The 21,767-nt window shown below is 35.3% G+C and overlaps 2 protein-coding genes and 1 non-coding gene across 3 annotated transcripts in view; 1 reads left to right on the forward strand and 2 right to left on the reverse strand.

The window, feature by feature from the left end:
• LOC134279136 (NAD(P) transhydrogenase, mitochondrial-like) overlaps positions 1-5,402 on the forward strand; it is a 13,762-nt gene extending 8,360 nt beyond the window's left edge. Inside the window, exons 11-17 of the mRNA XM_062761491.1 lie at positions 492-599; positions 806-1,051; positions 1,493-1,681; positions 3,156-3,307; positions 3,600-3,864; positions 4,233-4,444; positions 4,790-5,402. Coding sequence (XP_062617475.1) covers positions 492-599; positions 806-1,051; positions 1,493-1,681; positions 3,156-3,307; positions 3,600-3,864; positions 4,233-4,444; positions 4,790-4,942 — 1,325 coding nt within the window. The 3' untranslated portion in view covers positions 4,943-5,402. The remainder of the gene's footprint in view (positions 1-491; positions 600-805; positions 1,052-1,492; positions 1,682-3,155; positions 3,308-3,599; positions 3,865-4,232; positions 4,445-4,789) is intronic.
• A 2,083-nt stretch (positions 5,403-7,485) lies between these two features.
• On the reverse strand, positions 7,486-12,001 carry LOC134279137 (uncharacterized). The gene is made up of 4 exons (XM_062761492.1): positions 11,923-12,001; positions 10,362-11,327; positions 9,573-9,641; positions 7,486-7,573 (listed from the first exon to the last, which is right to left on the reverse strand). The coding sequence occupies exons 2-3, from the start codon at positions 11,314-11,316 to the stop codon at positions 9,574-9,576; spliced, it is 1,023 nt and encodes a 340-aa protein (XP_062617476.1). The 5' UTR covers positions 11,317-11,327; positions 11,923-12,001; the 3' UTR covers positions 7,486-7,573; position 9,573.
• A 9,693-nt stretch (positions 12,002-21,694) lies between these two features.
• Trnaq-uug (transfer RNA glutamine (anticodon UUG)) lies at positions 21,695-21,766 on the reverse strand. Its single transcript has one exon. It is a non-coding gene; the product is annotated as a tRNA-Gln (tRNA).
• Position 21,767: the final 1 nt, after the last annotated feature.

The following is a 21,767-nucleotide window of genomic DNA, read 5'->3' on the forward strand; positions in this document are numbered from 1 at the left end:
TATGGAAGCATGCTCAGGTAGTGTAGATTCAAGTTTGTTCAAATCATGACCCCCGGGGGTAGGGCGGGGCCAAAATGGCCGACCAAAGTTTTACATAGAAATAGATAGGAAAATTCTTTAAAAATCTTCTTCTCAAGAATGACAAAGCCATAATTCATCATATATATATGGAAGCATGCTCAGGTAGTGTAGATTCAAGTTTGTTCAAATCATGACCCCCAGGGGTAGGGCGGGGCCAAAATGGCCGACCAAAGTTTTTAAAGATATATATAGGAAAATTCTTTAAAAATCATTTTCTAAAAAATAGCAAATCCATGATTTATTTAAACTTTACAATAAAAATCCATTTTCTACTTTTTCCTACCCTTAGTGCTCAGGTGAGCGATGTGGCCCATGGGCCTCTTGTGTCACATTATTACAGGCAAACCTTTTAAATGTTTTTTTTTTTGTTTTTTTTTTTTGATAATTTGATGTGACAATTTTTTTGTCAGGAAATGCCCTTGGAATGATTGGAGTATCATCAGGAATAGCCGCCACACTGGGCTTGCTCAAACCTTCCCCAGAGAACTTCATGCAAATGGCTACTTGTATGGGAGCAGGTATGAAGCAGATTCATAAAAAATTAAGAAAATACCATCGAGTATTTTCATGGTATTTATTATAAGGAACAACTCCCTTTTCACGAAGTTTCTTTAAAGCAAGATATAAAGTTGAATATTTAGAATAAAGTAAGACGTAGAGTTGTGAAATCAAATATTTGAGATTTGTAAGATATTATAATTAGTCTGACCGTTCCCTGTGACAGGTGGTTTGATTGGTGTTGTTGGTGGTAAGAAGGTAGAGGTTACCGACCTACCACAGATGGTGGCGCTGTTCCACAGTCTGGTAGGAGCCGCCGCAGTGCTGACTTGTTTTGCTAACTACATTCTGGAGCAGCCCCATTTCGCTACAGACCCAGCTGCTAACGTCATCAAGACATTCCTCTTCCTCGGAACCTATATTGGAGGTGTCACTTTCACTGGTTCATTGGTGGCATTTGGAAAGCTGCAAGGTTTGTATTGTTCTTGAAAAGCAATCCTGATGATACATGTTATTTCTGATTCCATAAACAGCAATTCTACATTTCATTTATATGGAAGATCCTGCATTATCAGAATATAGATCTTATTTAATGCATTCATTTCTGTTCTAGTTTCTTTTTGTAATTTCTTTACAGAATCCATCTTTCCTCTTCTTTGGTTTCCTTCTTTTTTAATCTTTCAAGTTAAATTACTTAATTTCGCCTAAGGGTGATAACTCTTAAAATAATTGAATTAAGTTTGTTTTGCTAGTATGGTGAAATAAACTTGCCCGAGTTCTAATCTTTAGCTTCATCTTCTGTTGCAAAATTTTCACCATTACTGAAAACTATCACTGTCCCGATAAGAGAGCTTATGTTCTGAATTTGAGTTTGCTGTAACATGTTAGTCATATTTATATGTTTTCATTGTAGGTGTCCTGAAGTCAGACCCCCTTATCCTGCCTGCTAGACATGCCCTCAATTTTGGAATGTTGATGGGTAATGTGGGAGCTATGGGGACCTACATGTTGACAGATGACCCCACAACTCAGCTGGCCTGTCTGGGGACCACCACCACCCTCTCCAGCATCATGGGGGTTACTCTCACCGCCGCCATCGGAGGTTAGTTGAGGACCGTAAAGGAGACTGGGTCCCTTGTTCTTTGAGAGTCAAATGTGTACAACAATAGTTAATGATAGATGTTTTGTTTGAAATTCCTAGCAAAACTTCAATGATATAACACTTCTAAATTAAACACCCAATTTTATGTTAATGCCCCCAAAATCTACCTGATTCAAGATCAATAATTTACCGCCTGTCAATCATTAAAAAAACAATAGCTTCTCATTTGATTGACAGGTCAGCTATCTGTGCTTCCTGATAATCTGAGTTTGCATGTTTTGAAAACAATTACCTGGTCACGCGTCAAATTCTTTCATGTACCCGCATAGTATACACGCGGGGCAGAAAACTCCAATATGTTTGGATTTTATTTAAAAAAAAATAATTGAAAGTAGATTATTAAAACATTGACATTATAAAATATTTCTTTTCTATCTTTACTGCTGTTTGTTACTTGAAAGTGTTATATCGTCCACGTTATCTGTAGAAAAAGACCGCGTCCACAGAAACCGGCTCTATTTGCCGTAATTGGAAGTCCGACAATTTAAATTATTTTTTTAAGAAATGGGATATAAGAAAAATATTCAGCACTAATAAACGGCATAGCATAGTTGTTAAAAGATGTTTAATTTTGTACTATGGCTACAATCCGCACGATGTTGTACAGAAATTGATGTCAGAATTAATGCTCGAATTTCCTCTAGCGTATGTATATATATACGTAATGAAAATGTGAAGATAATTAATAGTGATCGATTCCGACAGAGAAATCTTTCTAACAACAAAATTATTTTAACACACGAAGAATAAAAAATATGGAATATTTTGGACAACATTGTTGGCCAGGGAAAAAAAAAAAACATTCCGATCGCGGTAAATGCATGTTCACATGCACTACGGATAGCTGGACTAATAATTTTTTTTATTTCAATATTCAGACTTTTTTAATCAAGTGATTTCTTTTATTGAAGATTAAAAAAAGATAAATATTATTGATTTGTAGTTTTTATTCGTGATTTTTATGTAAGGAAAACATTTTCTAAAACGATATACATGTATCTTATTATTTGTTTTCCTTCAAAACATTACCATGATTACGATGAATGCGTTAAGTTTACAAATAGATTTCATATTAAAACAATTATTTTACGTAGTTTCCCTCAAAACCAGGCATAAAACACCTTATGATGATCCTGATTACCAAACACAGACTTCCTGTGTAATGCTACGTATACACAGATTTTTGACATCTTGGGTATTGGGGGTCTCCAGGTAAATAACACCACTGTTACTTCGACCACTCCCCCTCCTCAGGTAACCGTACGGTAAAAAAAATTGGGTCTTTAAGGAGGTACACTCTTTGTGTTTGACTTTCTTAATTAAGGACGTACACCACTTTGACTGAGTTAATTAATGACATACACCCCTTTATGTTTGACTTAATTAAGGAGGTACACCCCTTTGTGTTTGACAGGTGCTGACATGCCTGTTGTGATCACCGTCCTGAACAGTTACTCTGGCTGGGCTCTGTGTGCTGAGGGTTTCATGTTGAACAATAATCTAATGACAATTGTTGGAGCTCTGATTGGATCTTCTGGAGCTATCCTCTCTTACATCATGTGTGTGGTAGGTATTGAGAGAAAATAACAGGAGAATGTGATTTACTTAAAAATCTGTCCTTTGGAGATGTCAAAGCTAACTGGTCAATTTAATATTAAATTGATAGTCATAATTCAGTAGATTTTGAGAATTAGTTATGGATTAATGCATTAATGTGTTATTGGTGCTTTAAGACTCAGGTAGGATTGAGTTTTGACCAGTCAAACATATTAAACTTCAGATTGTTTTACCCATTTTAATTTTTGTGCCATTTGAAATGCAGAAAAAGAATTTCTAAAATATATAGATGTTTTGATAGGCCATGAACAGATCCCTGACCAATGTGATCCTGGGAGGCTATGGTACCAAGTCCACTGGTACTGGTAAACCTATGGAGATCACTGGAACCCACACAGAGATTGATGTCAATCAAGCTGTAGAGATGATCGCCGAGTCCAGAAACATCATCATCACCCCAGGATACGGACTCTGTGTAGCCAAGGCTCAGTACCCCATCGCTGAAATGGTGGAGTTCCTCAAAAAGAAGGGAATCAACTGCAGATTCGGAATTCACCCTGTTGCAGGTGTTTAGTTTGTTCGAAGTTTATTGTCAGTGAAATTGAAAACATAAAATCAATGACAGGAGTTAGTCCTGAAATATCTGAGAAAAATATGGGAAACCTTCATTTTCTGCTTTTGAAAAAGCCCAAAAAGCCATGATAGGTACAAAACTGTAATTTTGTCTGACCAGCTTTTTGTGGAGACTAAACTTCACTAGACATGTTTGAAGGAGATAACATACCATTGTCTGTACATAACTGCCGAACTAAGATACAAAGCATTGGAAAAGGGGGCAGTCTTACCATTACTCTCTGTATGGTTTTGTGTTGGATAATGACTTTGTGTCTGAAGCTACAGTATGTCAATACTTAGTGAACCATATGTTTTCTAGGTCGTATGCCTGGTCAGTTGAATGTGCTGTTAGCTGAGGCTGGAGTACCTTATGATATTGTACTGGAAATGGACGAGATTAATGACGACTTCCCCGAGACTGACCTTGTACTGGTCATTGGAGCCAATGACACGGTCAACTCGGCAGCAGAGGAGGATCCTAACTCTATCATCGCAGGAATGCCTGTACTCAGGGTCTGGGGATCCAAAAATGTAAGCTTATATTAAGTCATCACATACCTGCTCATGGAATAAATATTACTGTAAACCAATTTAATTGTGCATATTCTAATCCTGATGTTTCAGTTTGAAATCCATCTGCAACTATTGATTTTTGTGATATGGCAAATTCAAATATTCTGCATAAATACATAGGTTAATTGGTAAGAGAAGGTTGCGAGACTCCCATATATTTTTGCTCACATATAAAAGTTGATTTTCAGTAATTCTTGTCTACTTATGTACTGGTTTAATACCTAAAATATATGCAATATGAGGTGTAAAATCTGTGTAGTTCAAGTCACTTCATTGTAATTTTTTTTTGTACTTTTCCCGTAGGTGATTGTGATGAAGAGAACTTTGGGAGTGGGATATGCAGCAGTAGACAACCCAATCTTCTTCAAACCCAACACCAGCATGTTGCTTGGGGACGCCAAGAAGACCTGTGATGCCTTACTGTTAAAGATCAAAGAACATTACGGAGAAATTTAATGTTAGGCACATTAGAGACTAATTTTCCTCTTTTGTATGTAATGTTTTAAAAGAGTGTGATCATGAGAAAATTGATTTTCATATGAATTTAGCATGTAAAATCGGCAGTGCCAGATATTTTGATATCAAATTCTACAGGTATTGCTGCAATCCTAGGCTAATTTTTTTTTTATCTGAAAACACAGCGTTCTTTATTCCTAGATGCTTGTCTTGTGCCAAAAAGTTTTTCATATTTAGTCACATACTTCTACAATCAAAGTGCTTTTACAGTCTGAAAGATCTGAATTTTATTTTAAGAGCCTAAGCATTTAAAGTATTAACGAATTGTTGTCTTCTGATCTTCAAACAGTTATACCCTGTAAGTAAGGTGAAGATGTATATCTTTGTTTTGAGAATTAAACTTTGAAGTTTGGCAGTGCACATATTTCAATGGTTTGGTGTATTAAAGATTCATAAGACATTTGTTTTCATTGTTTGTTTTTAGGGGTACTGGTAGATTGGTGTGGTTTTTAATGATCAGAAAGTAGTCCTCAACTCTGTAATTTTGAATTAACGGATATGACAGTGTTGTGACATTTACACTCCTGTGAACTTGCATCTGTATATGTTTCGGATGTTACATCAGACCTATATTTGTGGACAACTGGCTTGGTTAAAGTTTCTGCATGCGTGAATCAAGTATGGGGCCATGAATTTCATAATTTTGATAGAGAGCTTGTCATTTCTGGTCGCCCCCTTTACTTTCAAAAAAAAAAAGAATTTACTTCCCTGTTTCAGTTCTCTGTTTTAAACGTTTGAATGCTTGACCAAGTATGACCTCTTTTTTTTCTAGAATGTGTACATACTTTACATTATAAAGTCTTGAGAAAAAAGGAAAAATTATCCGAACTTGACAATCTTATTTCGTGTTGGAGGGAGGAGGCTTTTTTCGCTATGAAAATTCATTAATACACATACTACATGTATATTAACATTATCTTTTATATACTGCTACAATAGGGGTGGGGGGCCTTTTCAATGAGCAGTTTCAAAAGTAAAAGGTTGCATGTGTGTTTATAAAAGGGATTGGTGTCAGCTCCTCCACTGTTGTTGCCACGTGTCTGTGCAAGACCTGAAGAAATTGAAAAATATAATCATGAAGGAAAATTATGCTTAATCTATTTTCAGAAATGAAGGGACGTATATGTCTATAGATTTTTTTTTTTGTTTAAAATAGGGGCATCAGAAGTAGAACATTCAGAGACAATTAAAGCAGGATTAATTAATGTTGTGAATAGATTACTCAGTAGCCCAGATTGTCTAACATTAATCCATCTCCATGTGATGGATAAGGCCATTTACAGGAAGTTAATCTTAAAGTCGTTATTACAGTATCTTTTAGTATAAAACTATCCGCTGCTAGAGAAAACAAGTCCAACATATACTTAAAAAGAGAAATAAAGAAAGTGTCAAAACTTGAAAATCCTATTCCGCAGGGGGGTGGGGGGTAAGGTAGGTTCCAATTTCATTCTCAAGCATAGGCTTCGCATTACACTGACTTCACTATTATTGCATAAAAGTGGGAAAGGAAGGAAGGGTTAGTAGTCTTCCAATGAATATTTTCATTAGTAACAAGATGTGTTTGTGAAACACTCTGCACCCGGTGACAACAAGTTAAAAAAAGCCATTTTTAGCATGTAGATCACAGTCAAGGTCATTGACCTTGGTGTCATTTGAAAGAAGTTGATTAGTGGAGCATGCATACCAAATATGAAGTCTCTATCTCTTCATAGTTCAAAATTTATGGGAGAGGTTCAAAAAAGCTATTTTTTAGCAAATAGGTAACAGTCAAGGTCACAAAGTTACTGACCTTGTGATCATTTGAAAAAGCTTTAAAATTAGTGGAGTATGCATACCAAATATGAAGTCTCTTTCTTTCATGGTTCAAAAGTTATGACGAAGGTTAAGGTTTGCAGAGAAAAAAGCTATTTTTAGCATATAGGTCACAGTCAAGTTCATAAGGGCATTGACCTTGGTGTCATTTGAAAGAGCTTAATTAGTGGAGTATGCATACCAAACATGAAGTCTCTATCTTTCATGGTTCAAAAGTTATGGCGAAGGTTAAAGTTTGCAGGCAAACAGACAAAAACAATATTTGGAAAGAAGTTCGGACACCCCCTCTCCCCTCCTTCCCCAATACTATGTGCTGCTATGCACACATACACATTGATTTAAGAGACATTATGTGACATTTTATAACCAAGATATAACATGCAAGAGATGTCAGGGAAAATGATGTGCATACAAATTAATTCTAGACTCCTTTTGCTGTAGATCAGGGACATGGCACTCTAGCAGAAAGAGGGAAAATTTTTGTGTCAAACCTCAGTTTCTGAAGTTTTAATCACCTGAAATCCACAGAGTAGCAAGTAATCTGAGCACCAACATTGTACATGTATTTTAATTGCTATTTTTTCCCTCATAAAGTGATTAATATGCTCTTTTCCAATTGACTTACAATTGAAGTTAATTAGGAAAAAAAAAACAAAACTGCAAAACATGACCTAAATTTCCATTTTAATAATAATGATTGTATAAAACTTCAAAACGTGTAAAACCTTCCAGATATCACATGGCTCTTTTCTGCCCTATCTGTAAAAATAAGAATTGAATCATTAAATTGGATCAATCATTGAAACAATGGATAACAATTGAAAATCATCCGGTTTTTGTTCTTGAAAATGTACATGTACATGTATATATATAAGAAAAAAATATTTGATATCAACTTATAAAACAAGATCGATGTTAAGGGTTCGGATTCTTGATTTATTTCATGGTTATAAATTAGTATGAAAATCACCCTCTTGCGTAAAATACTAATACTCAAATATAAGACATGAATGATTTTTCCTTTTTTTTTTCTTAATCAGCTTTCGTTGAAAAATACAAACTCAAAACATCCTGAGTACATTTGAAGAATATCACACATCAGATCACAGCACGCAAAGTAGGGGGCCAGTAAATTTTTCAGAGAATTAAAAAAAAGTCCATGAATATTTGATTCATAAAAACATGACCTAAATTAAAGGTACATATATTTTATAAAAATAAATGTGCTGGATGAAGTTATTAAAATAATCATAAAATTTTATTGCAAAATAAATAAATAATAAAAAAAAGGTCGGAATCGCGAAGAAAAGCTATTAATTCTGGTCAGTAACTGAAAGTCACTAAAGAATGAGGGCGCATTTGATCGAAATTCATCGGGAATCAGTGCGCACTTGAAATAGAAAAAAATCAACGAAGTTAAAGCATTCTATTTATTAGGTTTGGATTCGTGTGAAATCGTGTGAATATTTCCGGACATTGTGTATTGATAAGTATATATATATATATATATATATATATATATATATATATATATATATATATATATATATATATATATATATATATATATATATATATATATATATATAAATATATTAGTTATATCTAACTTTCAAAAAACAAACTGATTTGGTATATTGAAATTTAATATTTTAGTTCAAAAATCTAAATTTTCAAATTTCGAAATAGGTTTTAGAATTTTAATATTTTAGATTTTTACCTTAAATTTTCAAAATTCAAATTACCAAAAACGATTAATGGAAGTTAAACGTTTCAGTTTTTGTGTCATTTTTTTCAGAAGGTGTGTACACTTAATAATCGGTAATGCTTTCGTCTTTTGATTAAAAATAACAAACCCAAAACAACTTTTAAACGTTTACATTTTTAGAAATTTCACACATCAGATCAAATGTTCTAATTTCTAATAAGTAACACTTTGAGTTTTTAGAATTGTAAAAAAATATCCAACATTTAAACCAGGTATGGAATTTGATATTTTGGATATTTAAAGGTACATATACTTTATAAAAATCAAAATGTACAAAAGTGTTTTGGTTATTTAAAAGTTGAGTTTTTAAATCAAAATTCTAAATTTATAAAAATCTAAAGCGTTTGAAAATTGGCAGTTCGAAGTAAATTTTAAACATTCAAAAGACGAAAATGTTATCGAATTTTAGATTGTTAAGCGTAAACTTTCTAAACAAACGCAGGGACATTTATTGAAAGGGGGGCCAGGGGGAATCGGTGCGCGCTTGAAATTGCCAAAAAATTTTTTGAATTTTTGAAAATCTAAATACTCAAAATGTTAAACCTGTTTGGAAATTTCAAAGTTTAAGTTTTTGAAATAAAATATTAAATTCCAATATACGAAATCACTTTGAGTTTTTGAAATAAGACTTTAAACTATATTAAAAATTGCTAAAAATCTAAATCGTTTTAGAAATTTGAATTGTAAATTTCAAAACATTTTTTGCTGAACCTTTGCTATCTCTCCTTAAATTTCAAGTGTTATTTGTAATTATTTAAACTTTTATGTTTTTATACAAGATTCCCACAGACCATGCACCATATTTGCCAATTTTTCTTTCTCTGAAATGAAAAAAAACTTTCCAATTGTTTTTTATGTAAGAAGAACCTGATAAAGAAGTGTCCCCTTTTCTTGCTCACAACTAGGATAAACAATTTTTTTTTAGAATAAATACTTAAAGCTCTATCTCTCCCAATTTTCTTCATTGAGTAATGAAATATTAAAACTTACATTAGAATACATCTCGGAATCTTGTGTAGGATTGGCTTGGATTGTTTGCATCATAAGCAACGAGTCCTCCTGGAAAGTCCAGTTTACAGTATATGTTGACAGCATATTAGATAAGATAATAGACAGGAATTAACACAGATGAATGATTAAATAGCCCAGTATAACTATTTGATTCAGGGTAACATGGCTACATATTTGTCTTAAAGCAGATGCAATTGTAAATGATCAACAAAAATCGGTCTCGTATGAAAGGATAATTAACTGCTATATGAGCGACAGAAATAAAAACGTTGCACAAAACGAACCAATTTCGTGTAAACGTCTTTTAAACCTTTTTTGACACCCATACTGCTGACTCAATAACTAGACAAATTTAAAAAAAAAGATTCATTTTCTGATCAACAAAAACTCGATGGAACAGTGAAAAAATAAAACTTCTTGATATCCGAGGATTTGAGATATGATTTTTAAAATGCACAAAGAAGAAAGTAATTAGGACTTCAACTTACGTCGATATAATTTTTAAAATGCACAAAGAAGAAAGTAATTAGGACTTCAACTTACGTCGATATAATTTTTAAAATGCACGAAGAAGAAAGTAATTAGGACTTCAACTTACGTCGACAAACTATAGTAGGTCAAATTTGCCATGGCATTTGAGATAAGTATTATCGAGTTTCGAAATTCCGAAGTTTAATTTTACTTTTAACATGCTTTTAAAAATTAGCTTGAGTGACAGTAAACAACTGGGCGTCAGTTAGAAATCCATAACATGAGAAGAAAACCCACCAGAATAACCACCATCCACGGAACCACTAGCGGCAAGTAAACCGCCACCGCCTGAAACGAAACCACCATCCACACCACCGCCAACAAATCCGCCATCCACACCACTGCCAACGAAACCGCTATCCACACCACCGGAAACGAAACCGCCGCCGGTAACTCCACCGCCAACGAAACCGCTATCCACACTACCACCAACAAAACCGCCATCCACACCACCGCCAACGAAACCGTCATCTAGACCATAACCGAAGTATCCGGAAGAACCGCCAAAATTGCCCGCGCCATTATCAATTGCAGACCCGGTACCAAGTACTTGTTGGTCATAAACGGCGGGAACGTTAATATGCCCATAGTCCTTGTAACTGGACTGAACTTTTTTCCAGGGTGTGTTGTATCTATCAATTGTTGGACTGAAATAACGTACATATGTTTCTGATTTTCCGATCAAATGCTTGTCAGAATCTACGGCTGCAGTAGACGTCGTGACGGCTGGTCGTGGAAGAGGAGCTTGTACAACTGCAGGTTCAGGAACAGGGAGCTGCACAGGAATGTCAGATACTGAAGCAACGGAAGAACTATCGACACGCCCTGCTGCAGAAGAAAATACAGGCAAGGAAACGTCTTCGTCATAAATTCCAGGCACACCGCCAGCTACAGGCCGATCATATACTCCGACTGATCTTGTGTTCAGGATAGCTGGGTGAACATGCCTATGTAAGTGTATAGGGTGGACAATCCTGTGTCTATGAGCATGTAATCGTCTGTGCCAGTATGGATCCCGCAGAATCAATCTCCGGTAGATGTTATTGAAAATCTGTCTGTTGAGCAAAACTCTGGAGTTTGGAAATCTTGTGAACCACCATGGAATCAATCTTGGATTCACTGCGCGGTAGATTCCGTTAGACTTGACCAGACTTGAGATCACACAGACAAGTAAGAGGACCCTTAACCACATGTTTTAGTTTTCTGTAAAGAAAGCAAAAAGAGACTTAATTATTAGGAAAGAAATCAGAAAGTAATCAAGATCGTAAGACAAAAGCTGTCATGAATCTTGGAACTTCTAATTTTCCTGTAGAACAATTTAAGCTAATGAACCCTAAGTAGAATTAATGTTCATTGACCTTCAGATAACTTAAATAACTCTCACTAGACTAAAATATTGTTTTGTTAAGTTAAAAGGCCATTTCCATCAAATTTTCTTTCGCAAAGTTTGCTGAAATTGTATTTAATTTTTATCACAAAAAAGATTCTTTTGTGGAAAATCAGCTATTTTTTATGAGTGAACAAAAAAGTGCTTTACGGTAAAATATTTAGGCAAAGGGGCAAAATACTGGTAAAACACACAGCAGACCATGTGCACGCAGAATACATGTACCTTTAAATTAAAATAAAAATAGAGAATTTGGGGGAGAAAAAAGAAAATCAATTCAAATAAAAAATATCTGGATTTTTTTTTCCAAATATATTCGATAATTTGCTGACCGAATATTAACTTAAAAAAAATTATTTTAACCCTAGAAATCTACAAGACACATTCAAAAAGAATAACTGTACTTGTTACCTCCGAGCTCCTCGGGTTCTGGTGCTACTGAGACCATCAAAGAGAGTGTTAAGATTTATACCCCAATCCCAGAATACCTTGTAATGGATTATTTGTGTTTTTTCCCCTCTGGATTGTACGTGATTGATACTCTATAGAGCAAAACGGCCTCGATGGTTGAGCAGTATCCGCGGTAAAATGATTAAGCTTAATGAGTAGCCAGAGTTCGTTTATTTTTGTTTTGCTTCTTTTCATTTCACTATTATATAAGACTTTATCAATCTAACAGAAACAATAAGGAAATGTATGTGGTTAATGATTAATAAGTAATGATTATCATATTGAGCTGATGCATTGTTAAAACTTACAGAAAAGGTCATTAAATAAATTTTAAAAACTCAACTAATTTGTAACTTACAAATTGGTATAATTTACTCATATTGTATCCAATTCACTCTTGTGTCTCGACATGGACAGGATTATCGGAAGATGTCGAGATAACCGGGGTGCCGACTTTTCAAATGTACATACAACTATTCCCCACAATACAGTGTAATTTGTGTCCAGGCTTTTTGACATCAATGAAATCTGATTGTTTAATGAAAATGGAACTCGTAGATTTACTTACCTTTTCATCGGTCATTTATAATTTGTTAAAATAATTCAATTATCCAAATAAGAACTTTGAATTTAAGTTAATATCAAATAGATGCTTGAGTTTCTGCATGATTGACAATATGTACTAGTATTTGGCGTTTGGAGACAAGGTCTGTCAAAATCAATTGGAATTCCCATGGACACAAATTGTGCCCCCTTATTGGCAGATTATTTTTGTATTCATAGGAATCATAATTTCTTCAAAGTATAATATGTGCAAGAAGAAAACACTTGCTGTTGCCTTAAACTCGACATTTAGACATATTGACGTCGTATAAATAAGGTTATTTCCATCCTTATGTCGACTCGATATATCCCGGTGAGCTTGAGATAAAAAATACCACAGAGTCTCACACATCTAGTTCATATTTGGACATTTTGCTAGAAAAAGACGGTTATCAAACTCTAAGAACGAAGCTATGAGATAAACGTGATGACTTTAATTTTTCTATCGTCAACTTCCCTTACTTATGCAGCAATATACATGTACATTTATCACCCGCAGACCATCGTCTCAAGCCACGGCCCAGGGTCCGCATATAGCTCTCTCCAGAATGGGAGAGGATTGTACATTTTGGCCGTGGTTTGCGACGATGCCTGCAGACGGGATTTCGTATACCTCTCAGTTGATTCGATACGCAAAAACATGCTCTACGTATGACAATTTCTAAATCGAGGCAAGTTATTATAAAAACAAGTTGATAAAACTTCGTTCGATATTTTATGGGCTTTCTTCTTACGATCCCTTTAGCTCACATTTACTTTTGCACGCGTGTAAACAAGATTTTCACCTGTCCTTGTACACATCTAGGTACAAATATATTAACAGGACTCGGAGTTATTTTTTGCGTATATGTAAGTGTGTTTATACAGCAAGATATGCTTACTTGAGTATACATTTGTATTTAGTCTATTTACACATGGAAAAACAAAACCTTTAGTAATGAACGTAATGTCTTCAACTTTTCTAACATTAACTTCCTTTTTCATGTAGATGTCTATTACTCTAATCAAAATAGATAGTGATGGACGCGTCTTAAGAAAACCAACAAATGATATAGCGAGAGTGGAACTCCAAAGGACCCCAGAAGGGAGAAGAAGGATAGGTCGACCAAAAACAAGGTGGAGACAAATAGCCGAACTGAAAAATTCAAAGACATGAAAGTTACCCGGAGAAGAGGGAAGAAAGGCAAAGAAACAGAAAAGTGGGAATCCCTAGGCATTTCCCTGTGTGCCTCCAAATGCAACAAGGACTAGGTGGGTAGGTAAGTAGGTAGGTTTACCCCTCTATCACTTGCATGTGGAGTTTTAAATCAGTTTATGACGCACAGTTGATGCGATTTGCACTGAAGAGCACGGTAAACGTACGAATAATTTCTAAAAAGAGAAAACTACCCACAAACATGTTGATAAAAAGGATATCCACAGTCTTCTGAAAGATTACATTTCGCAAGTTCTAGTCGATATAATGATCCTGTTTGCAAATACAATCTATCATAAAAGTCGAGAGCCGACTGGTCAACGATGTCATACTAGTTAGGTCATTATTTACAAACTGAATTGTCTACGGAGATTTCCTTTTGCCCGATCATGACGACACGGTAGGTGTGACCAGTCAGGAGGGGATGTTTACTCCTCCGTAGCAAATGATCCCATCTATGGTGTTTTTTAAAGACGTTCGTGTTTACTCTGTTTTTAATTTGTGTTATTTCAATAGATTTTTGAGCTTGTTAATGTTCGTTATCGTAATATTTCAATTGAAAATAAAATTAGAACTTTATATATACTTGTATGACGAAAAGATGATTAATTATCACATGTAATGGTCTCCTTCAAAAATAAGAAAAAAAGAGGAAGCTTTAACTTCTCGGTATCTCCATATTTCATATTTCGCTCCGAATAATACTAGCTTTAAAAATTGAACTGCGACTCTGATGTTTGACGATTCATTGAATTTGTGCAAAGGAAAGTTTTTTACAGGAATTACAGACTTAAAAATTTTCAGCAGTTTTTTTTTCTTTTTGTCGCCCGCATGCTGCAGTGGTTAAAGCGTTTGCTCTCGGGTCGCTGAGTAAGGAGTTGATCCTTATGTCGCGGGTTCGAATCCCACTGTGGAACGTGGAGACCGGTCCTTAGGATGTGACCGTGTAAACCTAGGTCCCGTGTCGCAGTAGGTGCTGGCACGAAAATTTAAAATATCCCTCACTGCTCAATGGCCCTAAGTGCCGAACATATAGGACAAAATTTGCAGCTCTCCACCGGCAAGTGGTGGTGTCTCCATATGAGTGAAAAATTCTCGAGAGGGACGTTAAACAACAAACAATCGATCATTTGTTGGGGGGGTGGGGGGCGGGTGGTTATAAGTACGTTAAATTAAAGAGAAAGAGATTTACGGGTCTCACAATCGTACCATTTAAAATATCATCATTCTTCAATTAACATTTCGCAACCTAATTAAAACGGTCTAGAAGTATTTTAACTTGCCGAGGGCGGAGCAATTGTAAGTTTCGTACCCATTCATCCTTTTGGTTAAACATCTGGAGACAAACCAAAACAAAAAAAAAATTAACAAAATTCTGAATTAGCAGGCCATTGACGCATTGAGTGAAATCCATCTCAATTAAGAGTTTCTCCAGAAGGTGCAGCATACCATACCTGAAGAAGTCTGCAGTCAAAAGGACATCCGTCAAAAGAATGTTAAATTCTGTCATGATTTTTAATTAGTCTTTTAAATGCATTATCTATTTCCTCAAGGGACATTATAATTACTCGTAATAAACTCGTAAAATGTAGATATGATGAACTTAAAGATAATAAACATTGATCAACTAAATATAAATAAAACTAAAATTAAATCTTTAAATTGATAAAGATGAAGTTATCTTCATTCCATGGTTCAAGAGTAGCAATACATTTTCTGTGCACTTTAAAGTTACGTGCATGAGAGATTTTCGTGAAATAAGCTCTAACTCTACTTATACTGCAGTTTTATTTTTTGTGTTCATCATTGCTTGTTTGCAACAATGCATACTGTATTGACGACTGACGATCCAGTCAAAGTTTGAACCCATGCAATTGGCTTCCCCAAATCACCGAAAAGAATACTTTACACAAAGAACATCGACCCTATGAAGTACTTTGGACCTAGCTGGGGAGGTAACTTACCCCCATTCAATCATCCAGCCCCACAAAAATCTGACAAGCCAAAAAGCAAACATACAATAACAAAATACTGTGCTCGGACAAACTTACATAACGTACAGAGATTCGATTAAAATCAAATTTAATGTTGACTATTTTGTAGACTTTTTTTATTGTGCAATAATTTCTCATTTACGCAGTTGTTGCAAAAGAGTGAAAATTGAGTCATTACGGAATAAATCCTATTATTTTTTTCTTCAGAGGAAGAACCAGATGCATATTATTTAGGTTTATACAAAGATACCTGATCTGTGACGTCAGTACTTAACTACTTATACCTTAACACAGTGTATACATTTTCTTAAGTTTGGCCTTCAGTTTAACAGATGATGACTGATGCCGAGGCGGGATCTTTGTACGTGTTTCACCTTTCATTTTTGTAAAATCCATTGGTTAATTAGAACCGTAAACTGAATGGCTTCTTACATTTGAAAATAAATCCATGCAGAAATGATAAATTGTGTAGCGGAAAGTAGAAATCTGGACCAACTAGTAGGCCATTGTGCACTAGTTAAACTGTCCAGGTTTAAATAGTTAACCCTGCCTCAATTCAGAAAAAGTTTTTTTTCTTCAAGAGTAGGTCATACTCTAAGGTCTTGGTCATAGGATCAAAGTAGACAATGCTTAAGAAAAAGTCTTGTCACAATGAAAAACTCATGTGGAAAATAAAAGCCCTAACACTTAACATTTAAAAGTTTTGGTCATTGCTATTTTTTCAAAAGTAGGTGAAAATTACAGGTCAAAGTCAAATGGTTAAAAGTTTCGGTATCCAAGAGAAAGTATTGTCAAAATAGATATATAGAGCCCTACCCCTAACTGTTCAAAAGTTATGAAAAAGGTAAAAGTTTTCGAAAGAAGGTCAAAGTTCAAGGCAAAACGATATTTTTTGTACTTATAGGAAATTCTTGACACAATAAATAAACATCTATAACATGATAGACCTAGCTTCAATCACTCAAAAATCAAAAGATATGACCAAGATAAAGATTTCTCAAAGGAAGGTCAAACTTTAATATCAATGTCAAATTTTAAAGCCCTCGTACTACCTGTTCAAAAGTTATGGACAAGGTTAACGTTTTTAAAAGAGGGTCAAACTGTTCGGTCAAGGTCAAAAATATATTTATCCATTAAAAGGTCTTTTCACAATGAATACCCATGTAAAGTTTGAAAGCCTAACCGCCAACTGTTTTAAAGTTATGGCTAAGGTTAAAGTGTCGTAATTTTTTTTGTAAAAGTGGGTCAGATTCCAAGGTCAAGAGGTCATATTTGGTGGTACCACAAAGAAAGATCTCGTCATAAGGAATAGATCTGTGAAATATGAATGCCATAGCTCCACCCACTCAGAAGTCATGGACAAGGTTAAAGTTTTTGCGGACACACAGAAAACAGATACACAAACAAACTGACAGACAAAAGGGCGGATAGGACAAAAACTATATACCCCCAATCTTCGATTACAGGGACATAAAAATGATAGAAAAACAAGATGTGTTTGTGAAACACTATGCGTCCCGTGGCAACAAAGTTTGAAAAAGCTATTTTTAGCATACAAATCATAGTCAAGGTCACAAGGTCATTGACCTTGGTGTCATTTGAAAGAACTTAATTAGTTGAGTACGCATACCAAATATGAAGTCTCTATCTTCTATTGTTCAAAAGTTATGGTGAAAGTTCGACAAGAGGCCCAGGGGCCACACCGCTCACCTGAACACATCGGCTAGTAAAAACTAAAAAGCACAAATCAGACCAGACCTGAAAAGTATACTGAGGTGTGGGGGGAGGGGGCCTGAATTTTAATACTACTTGAGAATGCCTTCATATCAATACAGCATATGACTTTGCTGTTCTTGATAAAAAGATTTTTAAAAACATTTTGTTCCTAAATACACGTGTGTATTACTTTGTAATAATTTGAATTTGATTCCCCATTGTTTCCCTCCATACCCCAAGGGGCCATGATTTGAACAAATTTAAACCTTCAATACATGAGGATGCTTACATGTCAATATGACTAAACATAGCTTTTCTGTTCTTGGAAATTTTCCCTTAATTTCTCTATGTAAAACTTTGATCCACCATTGTGGCCCCACTCTACCCTTGGGGGTTATGATTTGAACAAATTTAATTCTACACTACCTGAGAATGCTTCCATATAAATACCTGTATCACTAATCGTGGCTTTGCTATTCTTAAGAAGAAGATTTTTAAAAATATATTTTAATGTAAAACTTAGATCCCCCATTGTGGCCCCACCTTATCCCTAGGGGTTATTATTTGAACAAACTAGAATATACACTACCTGAGAATGATTCCATATAAATATCACATCATGGCTTTGAAGTACTTGTGAAGAAGATTTAAAAGATTTCCCCATATATTCCTTTGTAAAACTTTGATCAGCCATTGTGGCCCCACCGTACCCACGATAGTCATGATTTGAACAAACTTGAATCTACACTACCTGAGAATGATTTCACATGAGTTTCATCTTTCCTGGCCCAGTTGTTCTTGAGAAGAAGATTTTTAAAGATTTTTCCTATATATTCCTAAGTAAAACTTTGGTCAGCCGTTGTGGCCCCACCCTACCCCCGGGGGTCATGATTTGAAAAAACTAGAATATACACTAACTGAGGATGCTTCCACATAAATATCACTAATCATGGCTTTGAATTACTTGAGAAGAAGATTTTTAAAAGATTTCCCTATATATTCCTATGTAAAACTTTGATCGGCCATTTTGGCCCCGCCCTACCTGAGGACGATTTTACATGAGTTTCATCTGACTTGTCTCAATGGTTCTTTTAAAGATTTTTCCTATATAATCCTAAGTAAAAATTTGATCAGCCATTGTGGCCCCACCCTACCACCCGGGGTCATGATTTGAACAAACTTGAATTTACACTACCTGAGGATGATTCCACAAGAGTTTCATCTTTCCTGGCCCAGTGGTTCTTGAGAAGATTTTTTTAAAATGCCATTCATTTTGCACTAATTCATAATTATCTCCCCTTGGAAGAGGGAGTGGCCCCATATTTGAAGAAAATTGAATTCCCTTTACCTAAGGATACTTTGTGGCAAGTTTGGTTGAAATTGGCCCAGTGGTACTTGAGAAGATGAAAATGTGAAAAGTTTACAACAACGACGACGACGACGATAGACAAGGGACAAATTTTGATCAGAGAAACTCACTTGAGCCTTCGGCTCAGGTGAGCTAAAAAAGCTATTTTTAGCATATAGGTCACAGTCAAGGTCATAAGGTCACTGACCTTGGTGTTATTTGAAAGAGATTATTTGTGGAGTATGCATACCAAATATGAAGTCCATTTCTCTCACGGTTCAAAAGTTATGGCGAAGGTTAAAGTGACAACAGACAGACAAACAGACAGACAGGATAAAAATAATATACGCCCTGGATCTATCGATCTGGGTGCATCATAGTGAAATGGGAGAGAAATTTAACGCCATGATTCACACTCAGTGACAGATTGCCTAGGTGTCGGATTAGACAGTTTTTACTGACCAACATCTGAGGTTGGCAACAAAATGTATTTTGGTTGTGTTGGACTAATTCGAACATGGAAGCCAAGACAGTGGCAGTACTTCATTGAAGAAGAGATTGCCCTGTTAATCCAATCAAGTTCGCCAGAATGCACTCTTTTGGGAGATATGCAAGATTCTTTAAATATAGCATCCACAAAGTGATAGAATGGTAGTAACAAGGTTTTTGTTATAATTTGATTGATGGTGTTCTGTAGATGCCCCTAAAGGTTTCGGACTTTCTCCACCATCAAGAGGACAATGATGGTTGGTGATGTAATTGATTGAATAACTATTGCTACTGTTTTACTACAAACTCAAGGCATCCTCCCTGATATCCGCCAAGCAGTAATGAATTCTAAGGAGCAATTAAACAAAAATATACAGCAAATTCTGTAAGAAAGCATTCAGAGTTCGTGAATCATGTCAATTAAACGAACAACTGCCCTAAAATACAGACAAGGACAAAAAAGTAAATATAAGTACTGGAGACACTCTATAACATGCCAATGTCAGAAAATCAACCTAACCTGTTGTTCCAAACGTCCATAATTTTCACCGTAATCCAGCAGCACTTGAATCTCTATTCGCTCAAATGCCGACGTTGTAGCAAAATTGACATAATTTCTTCTGAAAAAAGATCTTCTGATGTTACGGTTCAGTCCATTCAAAGACAAACCTGATTGCTTTCCAACCATGAAAAGCTAGCTTCATGTGAATAGTGAAGGAGTTGTACATTTCTGCATTCGAAGAAATTTAGAGTTGCAGACCAAGTGGCTTGCAGAAGAATTACAGGTACGTAGCAACAGCCCCCCCCCCCCCACTTTTTTGCCAACAATACTTTTACTATTGAAAATGTTTATTGAAAGGCTTATGCGTTGACAGTTTGTTCATAAGCACTCACAATAGAGACTTTCGTGTACCGCAAGAGTTGAGTCTGTATGTTATTTATCGTCCCTCTTGAGAAGCTTTCACTCATATGGAGACGCCACCACTTGCTGGTGGATAGATGCAAGTTTTGTCCTTTACTTGGCACTTTCATCCATTAAGCAGTGAGGGATCTTTTTCATGCCAGGATCTACTGAGATACGGGAACGAGTTTTTACGGTCTCATCCGAAGGAACGGTTCAATTCCACGTCTCACAGTGGAAGTCGAACCCGGGGGGTTGTGTAGACGTTCATTAATAGGCTGAGGGAACAAAGTTCTGGTTGGTGAGAAGAGCTATCCCTAATGATATTTGCTATCATTTCCTTCGGACCATGACTTCAGTCTCGTTTTTCCTGATCCTGTACACCTGCAGTGATAAGTTGTATTGGTTCATCTCATTCACTGCTTGTGTAGATCTTCGTGTTTGGTATACAATGGCCGGACATTCCAGCTCCCAATTTGGATGTAATGTTCCGGTGTCACTGAAGAGATCTGCTTTCGGGCTGTTAACGTCTCAATTCCAGATGTATGGCCCGCTTCACCTTATCTTCCAGAAATATAGTTCCTTGTAGTCTTTTCCGTAATACCGATATACGCGGGTGAAAAGACGAGGTATGTGTCATGTTGTAAATTTTGAATTTACCGGGGAGAAGTGAGTACAAAATTTGTCATGTTACTTTGATTTACTATGGTAGAAACAAACTTTGATTTCCCTAGTTAAAAGTTTGAATTTTTAATTCTTTGATTTGCCATTGTGAGAAGTTTGATTTTCTATAGACTTTTGTTTTGGATTTTTATGATACATGTAATTCATTATCAAAATTCATGAAAAGCCTCAGAGAACTTTTCATAAAGCCCTTCCTTCCAATAAAAAGTGGAACTGTCTGAGAAATGAATATGATATTTGTCTAGCACACTATATGATTGATCGGAAGACCGTTAATAACTGATATAGATAAAAGGTTTGAAATCTAATAATTTTATTGTGTACTTTTTCAACATCACTAGACATGTACGTATTTTTCCTTTATTCATAAATGAATATGTTATCATTATACTGTGGGTAGAGAGGGCTGGATGGTTGTGGCCATTTTATTTTCAGACTAAATTGATCTCCTTTAGAAGAAAGGCTCCATATAAAGATATACAAAAATGATCGATCAAATTTTAAAACTAAAATGTATGAAATATTTCTTTGCCAAATGAGAGTTTACAGATAAAGTTATCATATCTTTCAAAAAAAGTTATATTTGATGGTTATTTTATAGAAGAGCCGCAACAATTTAATAAAAATTATTACAGAAACAAATGAGTGTTAATTATAGATGCCTTTTTATAGATTCCAATTTTATGTTGGAAGTATATTTTAACAGAGACATATAAAACCTATATATGGTTTTATATGTCTCTGATTTCAATTTCACGCAGAAAGAAACATAAGTGTATCGTTGTCCTAAAAAAAAAAATGTGAGGTCCCACCGAGATTTGAACTCGGATCGCTGGATTCAAAGTCCAGAGTGCTAACCATTACACCATGGGACCG

Source organism: Saccostrea cucullata, unplaced genomic scaffold (assembly GCF_032062105.1).
Source record: "Saccostrea cucullata isolate Sc308-1 unplaced genomic scaffold, CSIRO_AGI_Scuc_v1 ctg126, whole genome shotgun sequence".
NCBI lineage: Eukaryota > Metazoa > Mollusca > Bivalvia > Ostreida > Ostreidae > Saccostrea > Saccostrea cuccullata.

Excerpts from the sequence above, each read along its gene's own strand:
- LOC134279137 (XM_062761492.1), bottom strand. The coding sequence starts at position 11,316 with ATGTGGTTAAGGGTCCTCTTACTTGTCTGTGTGATCTCAAGTCTGGTC. Across the intron at positions 9,642-10,361 it reads CGTGGATGGTGGTTATTCTG|GAGGACTCGTTGCTTATGAT; the intron begins GTGGGTTTTCTT and ends TGGACTTTCCAG.